Here is a 15609-nt window from a genome sequence, read left to right as displayed (position 1 = left end):
GCAAAATACGGCAGAAGGGAGCGGCCGAAGAGGTTTTTTCTTTATTGAACTTATAAAGCGAACAGTCAGTCAGTTCAGTTTGTACAGTAGACATACAAGGCAAATAAGAGTAACAATCTACAGTACAATGAAATAAGAAGGATAAATAAATAAACGATAAAAAAAAGAAGGGGGGAATGTGACAGACTTCATAACAACTTTGTACTTGAAAGTTGTGACAGCTCAGTCGTTAAACATTTCTGAATGAATTTCAATCAATGATAAACCTTTTTTATTGGAAGTTAATTTAAGAGAGTTTAAGTAATATTCAATTTCAATCAAAAACACATTAAATGATGGGGTTGAGTTTTGACATTTACATTTATGTATGTGGAGTTCCCTAATAAGATGGAGCCTCTCTCTCTCTCTAATCATAATAATCTGACATCACCACAGTGAGATGGCTTTAGTGAACATGAACAACATTAACTAATTGTTATTTACTAGCTAATCTCAAATGACTGTTCAGCCCAACAATCATGTTTACAGTCCCGTGGTCGCAGCCTCAGATACTCAACTAATCAAAGTGATGTCATGACAAAAATGACCAACAAAACATTTTTCTCCTTCATTTCTGTCACACAAAGCTGAATGAAACGTTTCTCGCGGTTAGTATCGTGGTTGCTAGGCAACCTGAACAGCGCGACGAAGCGTATACCGTCCCATTTCACAAGCCTCTCACTTCCGCACTTCTCGTACTTATAGTACGCACCGTACGTAGTGCGCGTACTTACAGCGTGCAGACCCTGAATTGGGACACAGCTTTTGTGAACAAGCAGGTGGCAACAGTAGGGAGGAAGAACTCGTTTTAACAGGAAGAAGCCTTCAGTACAACCACGCTCAGGGAGGGGCGGGGCCATCTGTGGCAGTGATGAGCAACTACAGGAGCAAGAAGACAACACATGGGGAGTCTCAGCAGGCTGGACCGACGGCAGCATCTGCTGGTCCAGCCCTGGGGGGGGGGGTTTGCTACACCCAAACTGGGAGCTGGTTCCACAGACGAGGGGCCTGAAAGCTGAAGGCTCCGGTTCCCATTCTACTTTTAAAAAGGAAGCAGAAGGAACCCAGCAGCCTGAGAGCAAAGTGCTCCATCAGCATCATTTGGTGTTATAAGATCTGATTATTCAGGACTTGATAAATGAGAATTTAATTATAGATTTACCAGTAAAGAGATACTAATATTGGGGAAACAACACATCGTGCAGATAGACAGCAGACTGCAGTTTGCTGTAAATGTGGACTTCCTGTCTCTTCCTAATCTGTTCTGTAGTCAATGGAGACACTAAACAAGGACTCGCGTTCTCTTCCCGAAACACATTTGCAGTTCAAACATTTTACAGCTTGGCAAACTGAAATGTTTCCACATATACTGATTCAAATATTATTTTAAGGAGACCTGGATTTCATTTCTTTTGTGTTGCGCGTGTACAGCAGCTGATGGGAGCGCGGCTGTTTCAGGGCAGCTGCTGACGCTCCGGAGCTCCTCACACATGGTCCCAAAATAACAAATAAAAACACGTTTGCTTAGTTATCACATTATAAATGCAGAGTGTGCACCTGTCTCACACACGTATCATTAAGCCTGATGTGAGGACCTGCAGGTGAGCGCAGAGCTTAATGTGAACAGATCCTGATTTCAGTCTTCAGTTTGTGTCCCTGCAGTGACGCCTTCTGAGGCTTTCACCTCCTCTGCACCACTTCCCCTCCAAACAGAGCATTAACCCCCTCTCCCGTTGCCTGCTCCACACATTCCTCAATCCTCTTCTACCACACCCACCGCCCCTCCACCTTCCCCCTCTCCCTCCCTTCCACCCTGCATCTTTCCCTGCCACCCCTCCCCTCCTCCTCTTCCTCCACCTGCTGCAGCAGGATGGTCAACGATAGCCGACAAGTGCTCCAGGAGCCCGACTTCACCCAGCTGCTCCTCAGGGATCCCAACACCCCCATTGTGAGGAAGTCACGGGGCACATCCACACAAGGGACCTCCACCCACGCCTCTTCCACCCACCTGGCCATGCTGGACGAGCCGCCGAGCGCCAGCACCAGCCGAGCCGGCTCCGTGCGCAGCGCCCGCTCCAAGATGAGCAGCTACCACGGCAGCCTGCACCGCTCGCGAGACGGCAGGTAGGTTCTGACATCGCGGTCTTTCATTAACCCCGCCCACCCGCACAGCCCCGAGGCTCATTTTTGCTCCTCTCCATTTAGATACACGGCCTCCAGTTTCAGAGCCGCAGACGAGCGGCTGCCATATGGGAGCCTGCCTCGTCTAAACCACCAATCACAGTCCAGGCACTGCAGCACCAATCACCTCGACAGCCTGTCGCGGCACGGCTCCGCCCAGAGGCTCGAGAACCAGTCGCGCCACAGCAGCATCAGGGACCTGAGCAGCGGGGCCACGGCGGTTCTCGGCGTGCCCAGAAACGGGATCCACAGAGTCCTGGAGGAGGATGGAGCGACCGCCTGAAGGGGTGGAGTCTGAGGAGGAGAATGTCGACGAGCAGCCACTGTGATGGGTTTGGGAGCTCAGAGCTGAAATATCGATGAAACAAATGCTGCATCAGCTTAGTGACAGTCTGGTTACAGAGGGGGGGGGGCACGGGACAGAAATCTTTGCCTTAAACATCCTCACAGCTTTATGACGTAGCCTCCAGTGTGAATCTTAGCACAGTTTTTAAACTCCACCCAGTCGGGGAACGACGACTGAGCCAGACAACTAAATGTGACCGACCGCACGATGCGGCTTACTTTGTATAAAAGGACTTCGATGATGGACACGAGACATTTGGAGCGCCGTCCTCTAGTCTTTAGTGTTTGGGAGGTTTTTGGGGTGGGGGTGGGGCTTAGATTTATTACCCTTGTTCCAGGTTTTCTTCTGTTTATGAGGGGCAGCCAATCAGGAGAAGAACTGATTTCAGTGAGAGGATGAAACGACTGAATGAAAGTTCTCAGATCCATCCACAGCTTTTAGATCTCTGCTGAATCTGAACCTGCTACTCTGCACACGAAGGCATTTTAAGTCTGCTGAACTTTCTAGAAGCCTCGCCTCATTTTAAAAGCTGGATTTTAGTGAGTGTTTTCTTGCACCTGTGCAATAATGTTTGGAACGATACAAGGAAATCATGTCAGTCTGTGCTTTGCTGTTTTAAACCCAAGGGCTGAAATCCAGAGTATACATGCTGAATCCAAACTCCTGCCTTATGACTGCGAAGAGAACAAACCCAACAGAGGTGATGAAGCACAGATTCAATGACCTCAAGCAGATCACCAGCGACCTTCATGGAGCTGTACGGACACCTGAACACAGCTTACCTTCCCTTTCCGTCCGAACACGTTCGCTTTGAGCAGATTTACTCCGTCCTGTTTGCAAATGTGTCCTTACTAAAGTTAGAGCAACGTTTCCTCCAGAGGCAAAACATGTTCATAGATGTAAAAAGTGAATTCCTGTTGGTCATTTGTAATAAAGTTTCAAAACAATCAAAAGCTTCTGATGTTTCCTGAGGAGAAATGAGCACACGGTAACACTGAGTGTATTTGTAACAGCCCTCCGCTTTATTGAAATACATCGGAGTCAGGTTAATATAATGAGTTCTCCACGTAAGTGTGGCAGCCGCTTCCATACATTATTTTTGTTTTGACCTTACACCTTAAATATTTTTGTGCAAAAAAAGAATCTACATCAGCTGTAGTGGGTTATCCTCAGTAAAACACCCAAACCGCTCCAAAAAGAATAAAACGACAAACCGAAAACAAATGATTACATCTATAACATGCAAAACTGTACAAATTATTACAAAGCAATCCTAGAAAACAAAGTGGAATATGATATGAAAGAGCAAAACAATATAGAAGGTACTGGAGATAAGACCTCACTGAAATGTAAAGGCGTTTCCATTTCTTTAAATTGCGGCACTTCGGCCATGAAGCCACCTGTCACCCAATACTCGCTGCCGCCTCCACCCGGGTCACATTCCCTCACTTACTGCTGCCCATCCATCAAATGAATCAAACGCACCTCGATCGCGCTCATCTGACTGAAAATTTGTTTCCTGAGTTTCCCCTTCTCGCTCTCTTTGAACCGGGACATCTAGGATCAGATTTTCTGCACAGTATTGGCCAAAAATGAAAAACAGACGCCGCCTGGCTAACACCTCACACACCGGCTCGTCGTTCTGCAGATGAACTCGTCGCAGGAACGAAGGAGTCACTAGCTTAAAAAAAGTTCTAAGATATTTGGAGTAAAACCAGCTGGGAGCTCTAAACCTCTCTGCAAATTAAAAAATAATAAAAATAAGAACACCTGGAATGAGCTGTTTGCAGCTCTTTGCTGTGTTTCCACGGGGGAATGACCACTGAAGAGTTTTCCCTTTCTGACAAACAGGACGAGTGGAATCATGTGGAGCGAGGCTCAAACCCTCTGTGGGTTCTTTGATGCCACGCCGCCGTGTCCCGCGGGTCAAAATGCCTACAGGAGATGAACAGAGGTAACAGGTTTTTGGCTGTGAATGCCCTGCTCTGCTGCCAGAAGCTGCCACACCGTTTCCCCCTCTTCTATTTTTTTAAAGGCCTTTCCACTGACAAAGGAAAAGTAAAGTAAAGTAAAGTAGAGTAAAGTAGTGCCGTGGAGGCGGCTCAGAGCTCCGGCCCTGTTCAGGTCACACAACAACAACAGGCAGAGGTCATTTACTCCATCGCCTCCAGAACACAAACCCAGGTGTGACTTCCTCGCACTGTTTACATTCTCATTTTTTTAATCCCTCCTCTTACAAATTTTCACGAGTCATTAAAACGTTGGTTGGAACGAGCAAAGTCGCGGCGCCTCCCTGTTGTGTCCGTATTTGGTGAAACAGAGCTCATCTCAGCGACCTTTCAAACACCGCCAACAGTCAGAGGAGCACAACAAGGCAACAACCGCCTGTGTGTGTGTCTGTGTGTGTGTCTGTGTGTCTGTGTGTGTGTCTGTGTGCGTGTGTGTCTGTGTGCGTGTGTGTCTGTGTGCGTGTGTGTCTGTGTGCGTCTGTGTCTGTGTGCGTCTGTGTCTGTGTGCGTCTGTGTGCGTCTGTGTACAGGCAGCAGTGCCGATACACAAGTCAGCTTTTTTCCCCCCACTCATATGAAGTGGAGGGGAGGGATGCGCACGTCATAGAAACAACATGAAAAGAAACAAATCTAAAATTAATCAGTAAAAACAAAAGAAGTGGTTTTAAAATGGCTTCGAGTGCGAAACAACCCGGAATCACTCCAAACAAAAGCGGGAAAATAAAGGAGGAGTTTCCCGCCCCGTGTAGTTCTCTATAGTATTTTCCTTATCATATATTACTCTCTACTCTGAACCTATGTACATGACTGTGACGGGAGTTTTGGCTGGACAGCGTGGAGCGCCCACGACGGAGGACGCGCACCCCTGATGATGTCGTTCGCTCTGGGGAACCAAATGAGTTTGTCGTGTGATGTCACAGGAGCCGCTGTTGGAGCTTTTTGCTGATGGTGGAAATTAAAAATGTTATAAAGTCGCTGCACTTAGTATCAGGAGCAAAAAATAAAATAATTCCTTTTTTTTATCTTTTTGCAGCACCCAGAGAGAAAGCAGGTGGGGGGGGGGTAACTCCACCCGTCTGCTTCGGCCACAAAGCAGCAGAGCTCCTTTTCCTCGTCTATGATTGATAAATAAATTAAAACACTGTCCCCTGAATCCCGGCGGGTCCTATGTACAAGTACAAACCTTCTGCTCTCAATAATATTTCATCTTCTTTTTGGATTGCATCGTGACTTTTTAAGAGTCTCTCAGTGAATCTCGACAAGTTGACCAAAAAGAGCCAAAATGGGAGCTTCCTGTTCCTGCATCACCTGCCCGACATCACACACACACACCTTCTCTCTCACACACTCACACACACAAGCCAAACATCAGCACCCACATGTACACCACTGATAGCATTTGATAGCTTGTCCCTCGCTGTCTAGCGAGTGTTTCGGCCCCACTGTGGAAGAACGCTGAGACATAGTGTGGGGGGGTAAAGTGGGACAAATCTTCTTTGGGAGGGAGTGATGGGCAGGAGGTGCAGTTCTCTGGGCAGTGAGGGAACAATATTCAAAAAAAGGAAGAGTTGGAGAATTTGGAGTCCTGTGCTGTCGGTGGGTGGGTCGTTGATGGGTCAGTCGGTGGGTGGGTGAGGGGGGTCGGATGGACCGCTGGGGGCTCATGTGTCCCAGCCCATCCTTTCTGTGCTCTCCAAGGACAGGGACTTGGTCTTGTGTGGGGAGGCCGGGCTGGGAGGGCTGCTGAAGGTGGAGCTGTTGGAGGCCGTGGAGTGGCGCGGGGAGTCCGAATCCTGGAGGAAAGAGGGAAGAGTTGGAGAAATTAGACGATCCCTTCCACAAAGTAAACCGGGACGCGTACAACAGATGAAGCTGCGCCTCTGTCTGCTCCTAACAGCTACTGATGACGAGTGCTTGCTGCACATGCACTGCTCATTAATCTGCTTTTTGTGACGGCGGGGCAGACAGGAAGTCAGACTGAGTGACGCTGACCCGCCCCCGCCTCGTCTTCCGCTTATGCAGATGAACGGCTCGATTGACCAGAAATGATCAGCTGAAGGAAAACAAACATGCAGGCAGGCCGAGCTGGTGGTGTGTGTGGGCTTGCTCCACCCTTGTACAGCGTGTGAGGCTCCTTCCAGCTCACTGATGTCCTGGGTGTTTCATACACTGTAATGTACGTTTCTTACAGTTCACCGATCCAATCGTCTATTTATATCCCATCTAAACACACGCCACCTATAAAACACTAAAGAGCACAGTCACACTACCGCTACACGAAGCACAGCTGCAGGAGTCCGTGTAGATGGGCAGCAAAGGCGCAGCTACACTGCTCCCGCCCACATCGACCTGACACGCTCAAGCATGCACACTCTTGTTCTCTGTCATGAGAGAAGTTTTTTCCTTTGTGTGTGACGGCAGTCTTACAACCAGGGGCCTCCTGGGGCACCACCAATATAACGAGGAAACATCATGCATTGAAAACTTGTGTGGATTATTAATGCCAATAAATTTATCTGTTTATTCAAGTTTGTGACATCGTTCCTTTACTATGTATTCATTTCCCATCACCTGCTGAGTAACCAGAGGTCTGGTTGTGCTCTGAGCTGACAGCTCCTGGTTAGGAAACATGGGCAGGCCATCGGGGGGCAGTATGGAAGCACACATGCTCTGTGATTAGCGATGGTGAAGCAGCGCCGCGCCACTCCATCGGCAACGAAAGGCGATGACACGAAGGCCAGATGGTGCAGCTGAGAGATGCAACAAACCAATCAGAGGCTGCTGATGTGACGGCGCTGAAATGGTGCAGCGAAGGCGACTCAGTGGTGTGTGTGTGTGTGTGTGTGTGTGAGATACACAGTGACACGGTGCTCTCAGTTGTGTGTTTGCAGCTGTTGACGTTACCTTCATCTTACTAAGCAGGGTCCTTAAAGCCCTTTTCAGATCGGGGGTCTTCTCCGACGGTGAGACTGCCTGCCACTGCAGAGGAGAGTTCAGACTCAGCGCCCAGCCCACAGACAACATGCTGGGGTGGGGAGGGATGAGGGGAAAGGGAGGGGGACAGGCACGAAGCAGGGAACAGCTGAGTTACGATGGAGGGAGGCGAGATGGGGCAGGATGGAGTTGACAACGTCCAATGGGAAGGGAGGACCAGCAGGGGGAATGACAGGGGGTCGGGGGGGGGCAGACGTCGCCCATAATTGCTGTTTTTATTTTTTCCTGTACTCTCGATCAGAGTCACTTCATGCGAGTGAAAACAACTTAGAAGTGATGTTGCCGGAAACCATTATGAGCGATGTTGCACCACCAGTGCCAGACTGGAGTCTGATTGGCTCTCATCCGACCTAAAAGCTAAAAGCAAGAATCACGGCAATAACGGCCTCTGCTGACATCACAGGGAGCTAACACCTGCGGAGCGATGGGATGAGGAGCGCGGCCTGCAGATGTCGGGATGCTCGTGACTGATGGAGGAGTTTGGTTCAAAGGGGAGTACAGGCAGTTTCTGCTGATAATGTCTACCTGCTAAAGCTCACGACAAGAAAACAGCCGTCTCTATGTGGACGTCATACGAAGCTGATGTTTGATTGACACGATGTTGCAGGTTCGAGCCAACAGCCAGTAAAAACTGAGTAATAAACAAAATGTTTCGTCCAAACAAACACTAACTAAAAAACTCAGAGTCAACCTCACATGAAGCTGCACGTTCACTGACCTCTCTGTCGAACTGTGAGAGCGGAGCATCACCGCAGTCCACCCCTCCGCCAGAGGACAGGGAGCTCTCGGAAGGAGAGGTCATGGTCTGGCGTTTGGACCCGTAGCTTCCTCCTGACAGCTCCCTGCGCAGAGCGCTGCCATTCTGCGAGGACGAGCCTGCGGAGACGAGAGGAGGCGGCGGACATGAAGCCACAGACAGACGAACCTCCCCGAACGTGAGCTCTAGCACGACTGCAGGTACTCACGTATGCCCAGTCCGCTGCTGGCACTCATGGAGCGGCCCGGCTCGGCCCGGTTCTTGGTGATGGAGGGAATGCTGACGGAGCCGCTGAACCCCGCTCGGCTATCCTGAACACGGACGTTCTGGTTTAAACACGCAGAAAACACACACACAGAGTGCAGTGCGGGGGGAGAGGAGTGAGGAGGGTGCACGTAAACACACACACAGGGCAGAAAAACATGATGCATGCTCTCTACAGACACACAACTCAGGACCAGACAGTGTCAGTGTGGGGGGGGGGGGCTTCAGTATGTCAGGGATGGCACGCTCACGTGACAGGATAAGGAAGCATGTTGGTGTGTTTGCAGAGGTACCATGGGCAGATCCTTCAGGATCTGGATCCCATCTCCTGGTCCCATGTGAGCCACGTGGTTGAAGTTGGTTGGATTGGAGATCAGTTTGTTCCTCATCTCGGGATCTCGCAGCATCTCTCTGGAAACACAGACACAGGATCAGCGCGTCAAAGAGAGCAAAGAGGTTTTTCCTCCCTACAAGGATGATGCTAATACGGCTGGTTCAGTTAAAAATACAGATCGCAACCATCGGGCACAGGCCATCATCAGCATTGGAAAGCAGCTCAGAGTAACAGAACGTGGTGAGAGCAGCTTTGGGGAAATAACGGCGAATTCTCCGAGAGCTCCTGGCGGCGAGTACAGAGCTTCAGGTAAACTACCTCCTCTGCTGAAGTCGCTCCTCTTCGGGCACTCTGAAGGAGTAGCGTCTCTTGTTGTTCATGCTGCGCACCATCTGCTTCCGGCTGTTGTCTGACGTCTCCGGGACGACCAGCTCGTCGCCCTCTGAAAGATCAACAAAGATCATCGTTTGGCTGCTGATGCTGGACACAGATTCAAACTGGCAACAGAGAGGAGCGCTTGTTTTTATGAGACTTCCTTTAACTTATTGCACGTGACACAAACATCAGCTGCTTCCATCTGTGAGGGTCGTGATGACGGCCCAGCGCACACCTGACCTTTGTCACGCTGTAATTTGGTCTTACGCTGTCATATAAGCAGCTCACATCAGCTGCATCCTGACCTGCCACTGCAGTAGTTTGCAGGTAATCCTACGCTTAATAATAAAGACATTTAACAGCAAAATGCTAAAAAGAGACCGAGGACGAATTCTTCACCTCACACGGCACAGAGAGCGATCTTACCGGCCATCTTGTTCCTAAAGTAGATAAGGCGCACGGTTTCCAGCCCCAGCAGGTTCAGAGAGCCGTCCACATTCAGAGGTCGCATCTGGAGGGGAAGAGAGAGATCAGCAAACCTGCTGAGATTCAGACCAACGTGTGAGTTTAGTCCCTGGAGTCACCTCACACACACACACACGCTCACACACAGACACACGCACACACACTCACCCACACACCACGCTCTCACACACACGCGCTCTCACACACACGCGCTCACACACACTCGCGCTCACACACACGCGCTCACACACACGCGCACACACACACACGCTCTCACACACACACACACGACTCACACACACACACGCTCTCACACACACACCTCTCACACACACACGCGCTCAACACACGCGCGCTCACACACACACACGCGCTCACACACACACACACACGCGCGCTCACACACACAGACACACACGCACACACCACACACACGCAACACACGCACACTCACACACACACGCGCTCTCACACACACGCGCTCACACACACGCGCTCACACACACGCGCTCACACACACACACGCGCACTCACACACACACACGCTCTCACACACACACACTCAGCACACTCGGGGCCCCGGGGACGCGTCTTTGTTTTCCAACGACACAGCAGCACGGCAGCTCACACACACCACCGCGCTCGAGCACGCACAGACAACGCGTCTCTCACAGACACGCAGAGTCCACAGACACACACACGCACACACACACACGCACACACACACACACACACACACACACACACACTCACACACACGCTCACAGACACACACACACACAGACACACACAACACACAGACAGACACACACACACACAGACACACAAAGACACACACACACACACAGACACTCTCACACTCACACAAAGACACACACACGACACACACACACACACACACACACACACACACACACACACACACACACACACGCTCCCGCTCAGACACACACACACACACACACACACAGTACACACACAGACACACACACACAGACACACACACACACAGACACACACACACAGACACACACACACAGACACACAGACACACACAGACACACACACACACACACACACACAGACACACACACACAGACACACACAACACACACACACACAGACACACACAACACACACACACAGACACACACACACGCACACACACACACACAACACACACAGACAGACAGACACACACAGACACACACAGACACACACACACACACACAGAGACACAAACACACACACAGACACACACACACACACAGACACACACACACACACACAGACAACACACACACAGAGACAGACACACACAGACAACACACACACACACACACACACACACAGACACACACACACACACACAGACACACACACACACAGACACACTCACACACAGACACACACACACACGTGTTTAAAGCCGACTGATCTGTGCAGCCATCAAAGGTCAGACTGAGCTATTTCCAAAGCTGCTGAAGCTTCGGTCACTTCCACACCGACCTTTTTGACCGGGATGGTCTGAATCCACTCCATGGTGTTGACATCAAACACGTCCACGGCGTTCTCGCTGTACACGGACAGGTAGGGGGCGTTGTAGCCTGAGGAACATAATACAGCAGTGTCACTCTTTCAGATAAAAAGTACACAAACAACATCCTGTAAGAGCCCAACAGTCACGCTGACTTGTATAAGCACAGGGTGACGGCCCGCACACACGTGTCGCATTCACACATCTGTGTATCAAACTGCGCGCACTCACAGGCAGCGATGGGCACAGCCGGCCACATGAGCTCCTGCTGCCGCGACCTGCGGCCCTGTGAGTCCACGTACACCCCGATGGCACTGAAGCACAGCAGCAGCTCCTTGCTGGAGATCTCCACGGCACAGAGGGCGTCCAGGCCCTGCTGAGGGATGAAGGCCAGTGTGTGGTCCTCAGCGTGGAGCAGGCTGACAGGGGACATGTCCCCATGGACACTGTGGAGGGTTTCAGGAGCACAAAGTCAGACTCATGTACGCTGAAGGGGATCGCAGCTGTAATGATGTAAAGTACCTGTAGCGCATGAAGCCAGACGGATAGCCCACACAGAGACGCTCACTGAGCAGACCCATCCACTGAACCGGCCCCGGGGCCTGCAGCTCCCGCAGCCGACGGTGACGCATTTTACTCTTATTCACCTGCAGGAGTGTCAGCAAGTCACAGCAAGTCACATCAAGTCACATCAAGTCACATCAAGTCACATCAAGTCACATCAAGTCACATCAAGTGAGCAGTGGCAGAAGCCTCGAGGGTTAGCGAGAGTGAGCTTTTTCTGACCTCGTAACATATGATTTTATTCTTCATGGCCACGCAGAGGCAGGTGATCGAGCCGTTGCGGACCGGACCCGACACCATGGTCTGGCAGCCTTTCGTCTCTGCCAGCTTGTAGAACTCGGTCTCACGGCCGTCCAGGGCCTGCGAGGGGAAGAGGCGGACGTGGCGGTTCCTGCCGGAGATGACCGCCAGCAGCTGCTCCTGGAGCATCAGGTCAATGTGGTGCACCTTCTTGTTGTCCCCCACCCGGATTATCTCTGAGGACAGAAGGAGGAGTGAGGGAAACGAGGCAGAAAGCAGAGGCAACACGAGTCGCACAACCGGGAACACCAACAAAGATCCTACCATCTTTGGTGACATGGATGACAAAAAGGCCTTCCTCGTTGCCCAGGGCGACGCGCTCGTGATCTGAGAGTGAAACGAAAGAGGTGAGACAGCAGCGCTAAGGAGAAAGACTGTACTGACAACTTTCAGCTGCTTTCTTCGCGGTCAAAACGCTCAACAAAGTGCTGGGAGGGTGTTTGTCTGACAGCAGGTAACAGCTGTGATGATTAAACGGTGCATTTCTAAAACACGACTGCACTCGGCTCAGACGACAACACAAAGAGTTTGTGGGTCGCCATTTTAACACTTGCTGAGGGTTGAGCGCCCACCTATGATAGCAGCAGACTGTGTCGTCTTGATGAGGGGCAGGGTGCTGTCGTAAGCCTCCTTGGGGACGTAGACGAAGCGCTCCTTGAGCTTGTTCCTCTTCAGGATGCGGTGGAGCTCGTTGAGGAGGCCCACCCACTTGGTCCTCTCCTGGTCGCTGTCGGCCAGGATCAGGATGGAGGGCTTGTGGCTGCTGGAGGGGGACAGCTGGGACGCCGTCACCTGAGGAAAGAGGAGGATGATGAAGGCTCGCATTATGTGTTTGAAAGAGATTTTGGCGTTTGATGCATCTCTTCTTCAAGTTCATCCAGTTGTCATAATATGGTTCCTTTGGCAACGACATCCAAAGCAAGACAATCATTAGAAACATGACTGTGCACACAGCCCTGACCTTTAACCTCCAGGAGCCGCTTTACGGCGTGGACAGGTACTCACTCTGAATATACAGGGAATGTCCTTGCGGCTGGCGTGGATGACATCAGAGGCCAGGACTGAACTGACTGAAAACTCTTCATCCCTGGGTGAAAGATGGAGGTCAGTGTTTACATTTCATCGATGCTCGTCACTAAAACATGTTGAAGAAACCCATCGACTGTAAGCGTGCTACGGACTGGACACCAGCTGATGGCCGAGCTCCACTTTATTTTAACGACAGATTCATTTTTCTCTTTTTTAAATGAATCTTTGGGCTTAAATGTGTCAGAAAACAAAGATTTCCATCATAATTTACTCGCATGCGTCTGTAAAACACGTTTTATCCAAACACAAAAGTCACGTTCTGGTGACTTTTACTGACATTTACTTAGAAACTACAAACTGAAGCAGGCAATTCTTCCTCAAACGCTTAAAGCATTTCTTAGTTTCAGGAGTTTTTACCTCATGTCTATGACTTGACTGACGACCACACTTGGCTGTGTTGCTTTTCCTTCTCCCAGTTCATAGAGGAACAATTTAAAGTCACAGACCACAGCCATCGCCCTCTGCCAGCCCTTTTTCACCCCGGTTGGTTTGGGCACCTGCAAACAAACAGATCTGTGCGTCAGTGCGATCAGTCCTGCATCTCACGAAGCGTCCGCACCAGCGGTTTCACGTCTAAACAGCGAGGATCCTGCACACATTTGCGTTCTTTAGAGCCTCGCAGGTCTCTGAGGCTTCACTCACCCTGACGTGTCCTTCGTAAGCAGTACCGATCCCCCTCTGAGGGTCGATGCCCAGCGGGCCCTTGGTCTGGTCCTGCGGCACGGGGCACACAGCTGGAGCTTTGTCCGCACACGTTACATGGCAGGAAAAGTTGCATACTAGAAGCACAGAGGGAGACGGGTCAGGGCTGTGACTGTAGGAGAACTGAATCGTGTCAAACACCCCCGTCCGTTCCTCTCGCGCTCACCTTCGCACGTACAGCCTTGACGGATGAGCCCCACCATCAGAGAGGTGCACTGGTTACACTTGGTGGGTGTGTTGAATGTCTTCACTACAAACTGATGTGCTTTGGGCTGCAGAGGACATAACGAGCGGTTAGCAAACAGAAACTTGAGCCGTGGTCGTTCAGCAGCGAGTAACCGATGACCAACCTTAGGTGAGGAGCGCCCGATACTGCCATAACCTCCTGAGCGCATGGTGGGCGTCTGAACTGAGCGAGGATGATCGATCAACTACGTGAACAACAACACAAAGAACATCATCACTGTTTCGTCCTATAAAAAGAATCGTTGTGTCGCAAAGAACAAGCTTGCTGGAGCTTCAGGATCACACAGATGTTCAGCCATGAGAAGATCATCGCCATGCAGGACAAACGAGCTGCCAGTGATTTTTCTCTGATGTTTACTTGCTGCATAATATTTAACCTCAGTCTGAAAGCACTGGCGGCTCATGTGCTGCTGGTCAGCAAACGAGGCTGAGACCCTGGAGCTGTGGGTTTCTTGCCCAGATTTAGGGAATGTCTAACCTCTATTGGCTCCATGTCACTAGCCATGGAAGGTGAACGAGAGCGGGGCTTAAGGTGGGACTTGGGGTCATCTTCCCGAGACGGAGTGTTGGAGGGGGTGAAGTTATCCACAGAGTCCACCTGTGGAGAGAGAGGACAGTAAGAAAGGTGCGACAAACGGGAGGAGAGGGAGGAAGGTGTAAAAGGAAGGCGACGAGGGAAAATGAAGACGAACAGATTAGTGACACAAACCACCTAGCCAGCATTCATGCTAATAGGAAAGGGCTGTCACCATAATACACACAGCAAACACATTCACTGAGCTTTCAAAGCACAACAGTGTCACACATGCATCCACCAGAAACCATGCAAACAAAGCACCTGCAGCACCACAGACAGGCACAATCGGACAAATTCAAACACCTGCCATGCAAACACACAAATGAACCAGCGTGACAAGACTACACATCTGTGATGGTGCTTACACGTCTGCCTTTGCTAGCTGGGCCGACGGACGGCGAGTGCTTCAGTGGCAGGAGGAGAGGCAGAGACACAGATGAGTCAGAAAGGCTGAAAACATCTTTAAACAGACTCAGGGAGACATGAAAACGGGAGAAAAGGCTGTTCTACATTAGACCCGTGATTCCCGACCGATGCAGCGTTTCCTCTGCAGCAAAATGAAACTAATAGAAAACCATCGATTTACATTTCTAACAGCTCTAGCTCATGATCCACCACACCTGGATCCATCAGCTGCTGCTCAAACATTTTTCAGTTCAGTCGCTTTGTTGAATTCAAGCTGCTTGTTTCAGTCAAATGAACTGTGCAATGCCACACTGGGGCCACACTGGGGCCACACTGGGGCCACACTGGGGCCACACTGGGGCCACAGCGAGCCTGGTTGGGAAGCACTGCATTAGATTCATGTATCCATGAGGGTTGTGCTGCAG

At 50.5% G+C, this 15609-nt stretch overlaps 2 protein-coding genes across 8 annotated transcripts in view; one reads left to right on the top strand and one right to left on the bottom strand.

Annotated features, from left to right (window-relative positions):
• The window catches only part of fzd3a (frizzled class receptor 3a), a gene marked incomplete in the record, with an annotated part of 30537 nt that extends 27009 nt beyond the window's left edge, over positions 1-3528 (top strand). Inside the window, 2 exon segments of the mRNA XM_042218670.1 lie at positions 1906-2163; positions 2245-3528. Coding sequence (XP_042074604.1) covers positions 1906-2163; positions 2245-2503 — 517 coding nt within the window.
• A 37-nt stretch (positions 3529-3565) lies between these two features.
• Positions 3566-15609, bottom strand: part of cdc42bpab (CDC42 binding protein kinase alpha (DMPK-like) b) — a 69197-nt gene continuing 57153 nt past the window's right edge. For 2 of the 7 annotated variants that reach the window (XM_042218665.1, XM_042218667.1), the window contains 20 exons: positions 15145-15183; positions 14681-14800; positions 14307-14387; positions 14123-14228; positions 13897-14033; positions 13612-13751; positions 13171-13252; positions 12738-12957; positions 12430-12492; positions 12088-12341; positions 11824-11948; positions 11533-11747; positions 11274-11371; positions 9726-9810; positions 9243-9366; positions 8884-9001; positions 8535-8652; positions 8288-8445; positions 7480-7554; positions 3566-6368 (listed from right to left, as the gene is read on the bottom strand). In XM_042218665.1, coding sequence (XP_042074599.1) covers positions 6237-6368; positions 7480-7554; positions 8288-8445; positions 8535-8652; positions 8884-9001; positions 9243-9366; positions 9726-9810; positions 11274-11371; positions 11533-11747; positions 11824-11948; positions 12088-12341; positions 12430-12492; positions 12738-12957; positions 13171-13252; positions 13612-13751; positions 13897-14033; positions 14123-14228; positions 14307-14387; positions 14681-14800; positions 15145-15183 — 2490 coding nt within the window. In that variant the 3' untranslated portion in view covers positions 3566-6236. The remainder of the gene's footprint in view (positions 6369-7479; positions 7555-8287; positions 8446-8534; positions 8653-8883; positions 9002-9242; positions 9367-9725; positions 9811-11273; positions 11372-11532; positions 11748-11823; positions 11949-12087; positions 12342-12429; positions 12493-12737; positions 12958-13170; positions 13253-13611; positions 13752-13896; positions 14034-14122; positions 14229-14306; positions 14388-14680; positions 14801-15144; positions 15184-15609) is intronic. The other 5 variants (XM_042218668.1, XM_005917127.3, XM_042218666.1 and 2 more) reach the window with 4 other exon arrangements.

This window comes from Haplochromis burtoni, unplaced genomic scaffold (assembly GCF_018398535.1).
Source record: "Haplochromis burtoni strain Fernald_Lab_line unplaced genomic scaffold, NCSU_Asbu1 Contig_22, whole genome shotgun sequence".
In the NCBI taxonomy this organism is placed as follows: Eukaryota; Metazoa; Chordata; class Actinopteri; order Cichliformes; family Cichlidae; genus Haplochromis; species Haplochromis burtoni.
The sequence above is the reverse complement of the archived record's forward strand: the minus strand, read 5'-3'. Positions and strand labels throughout refer to the sequence as shown.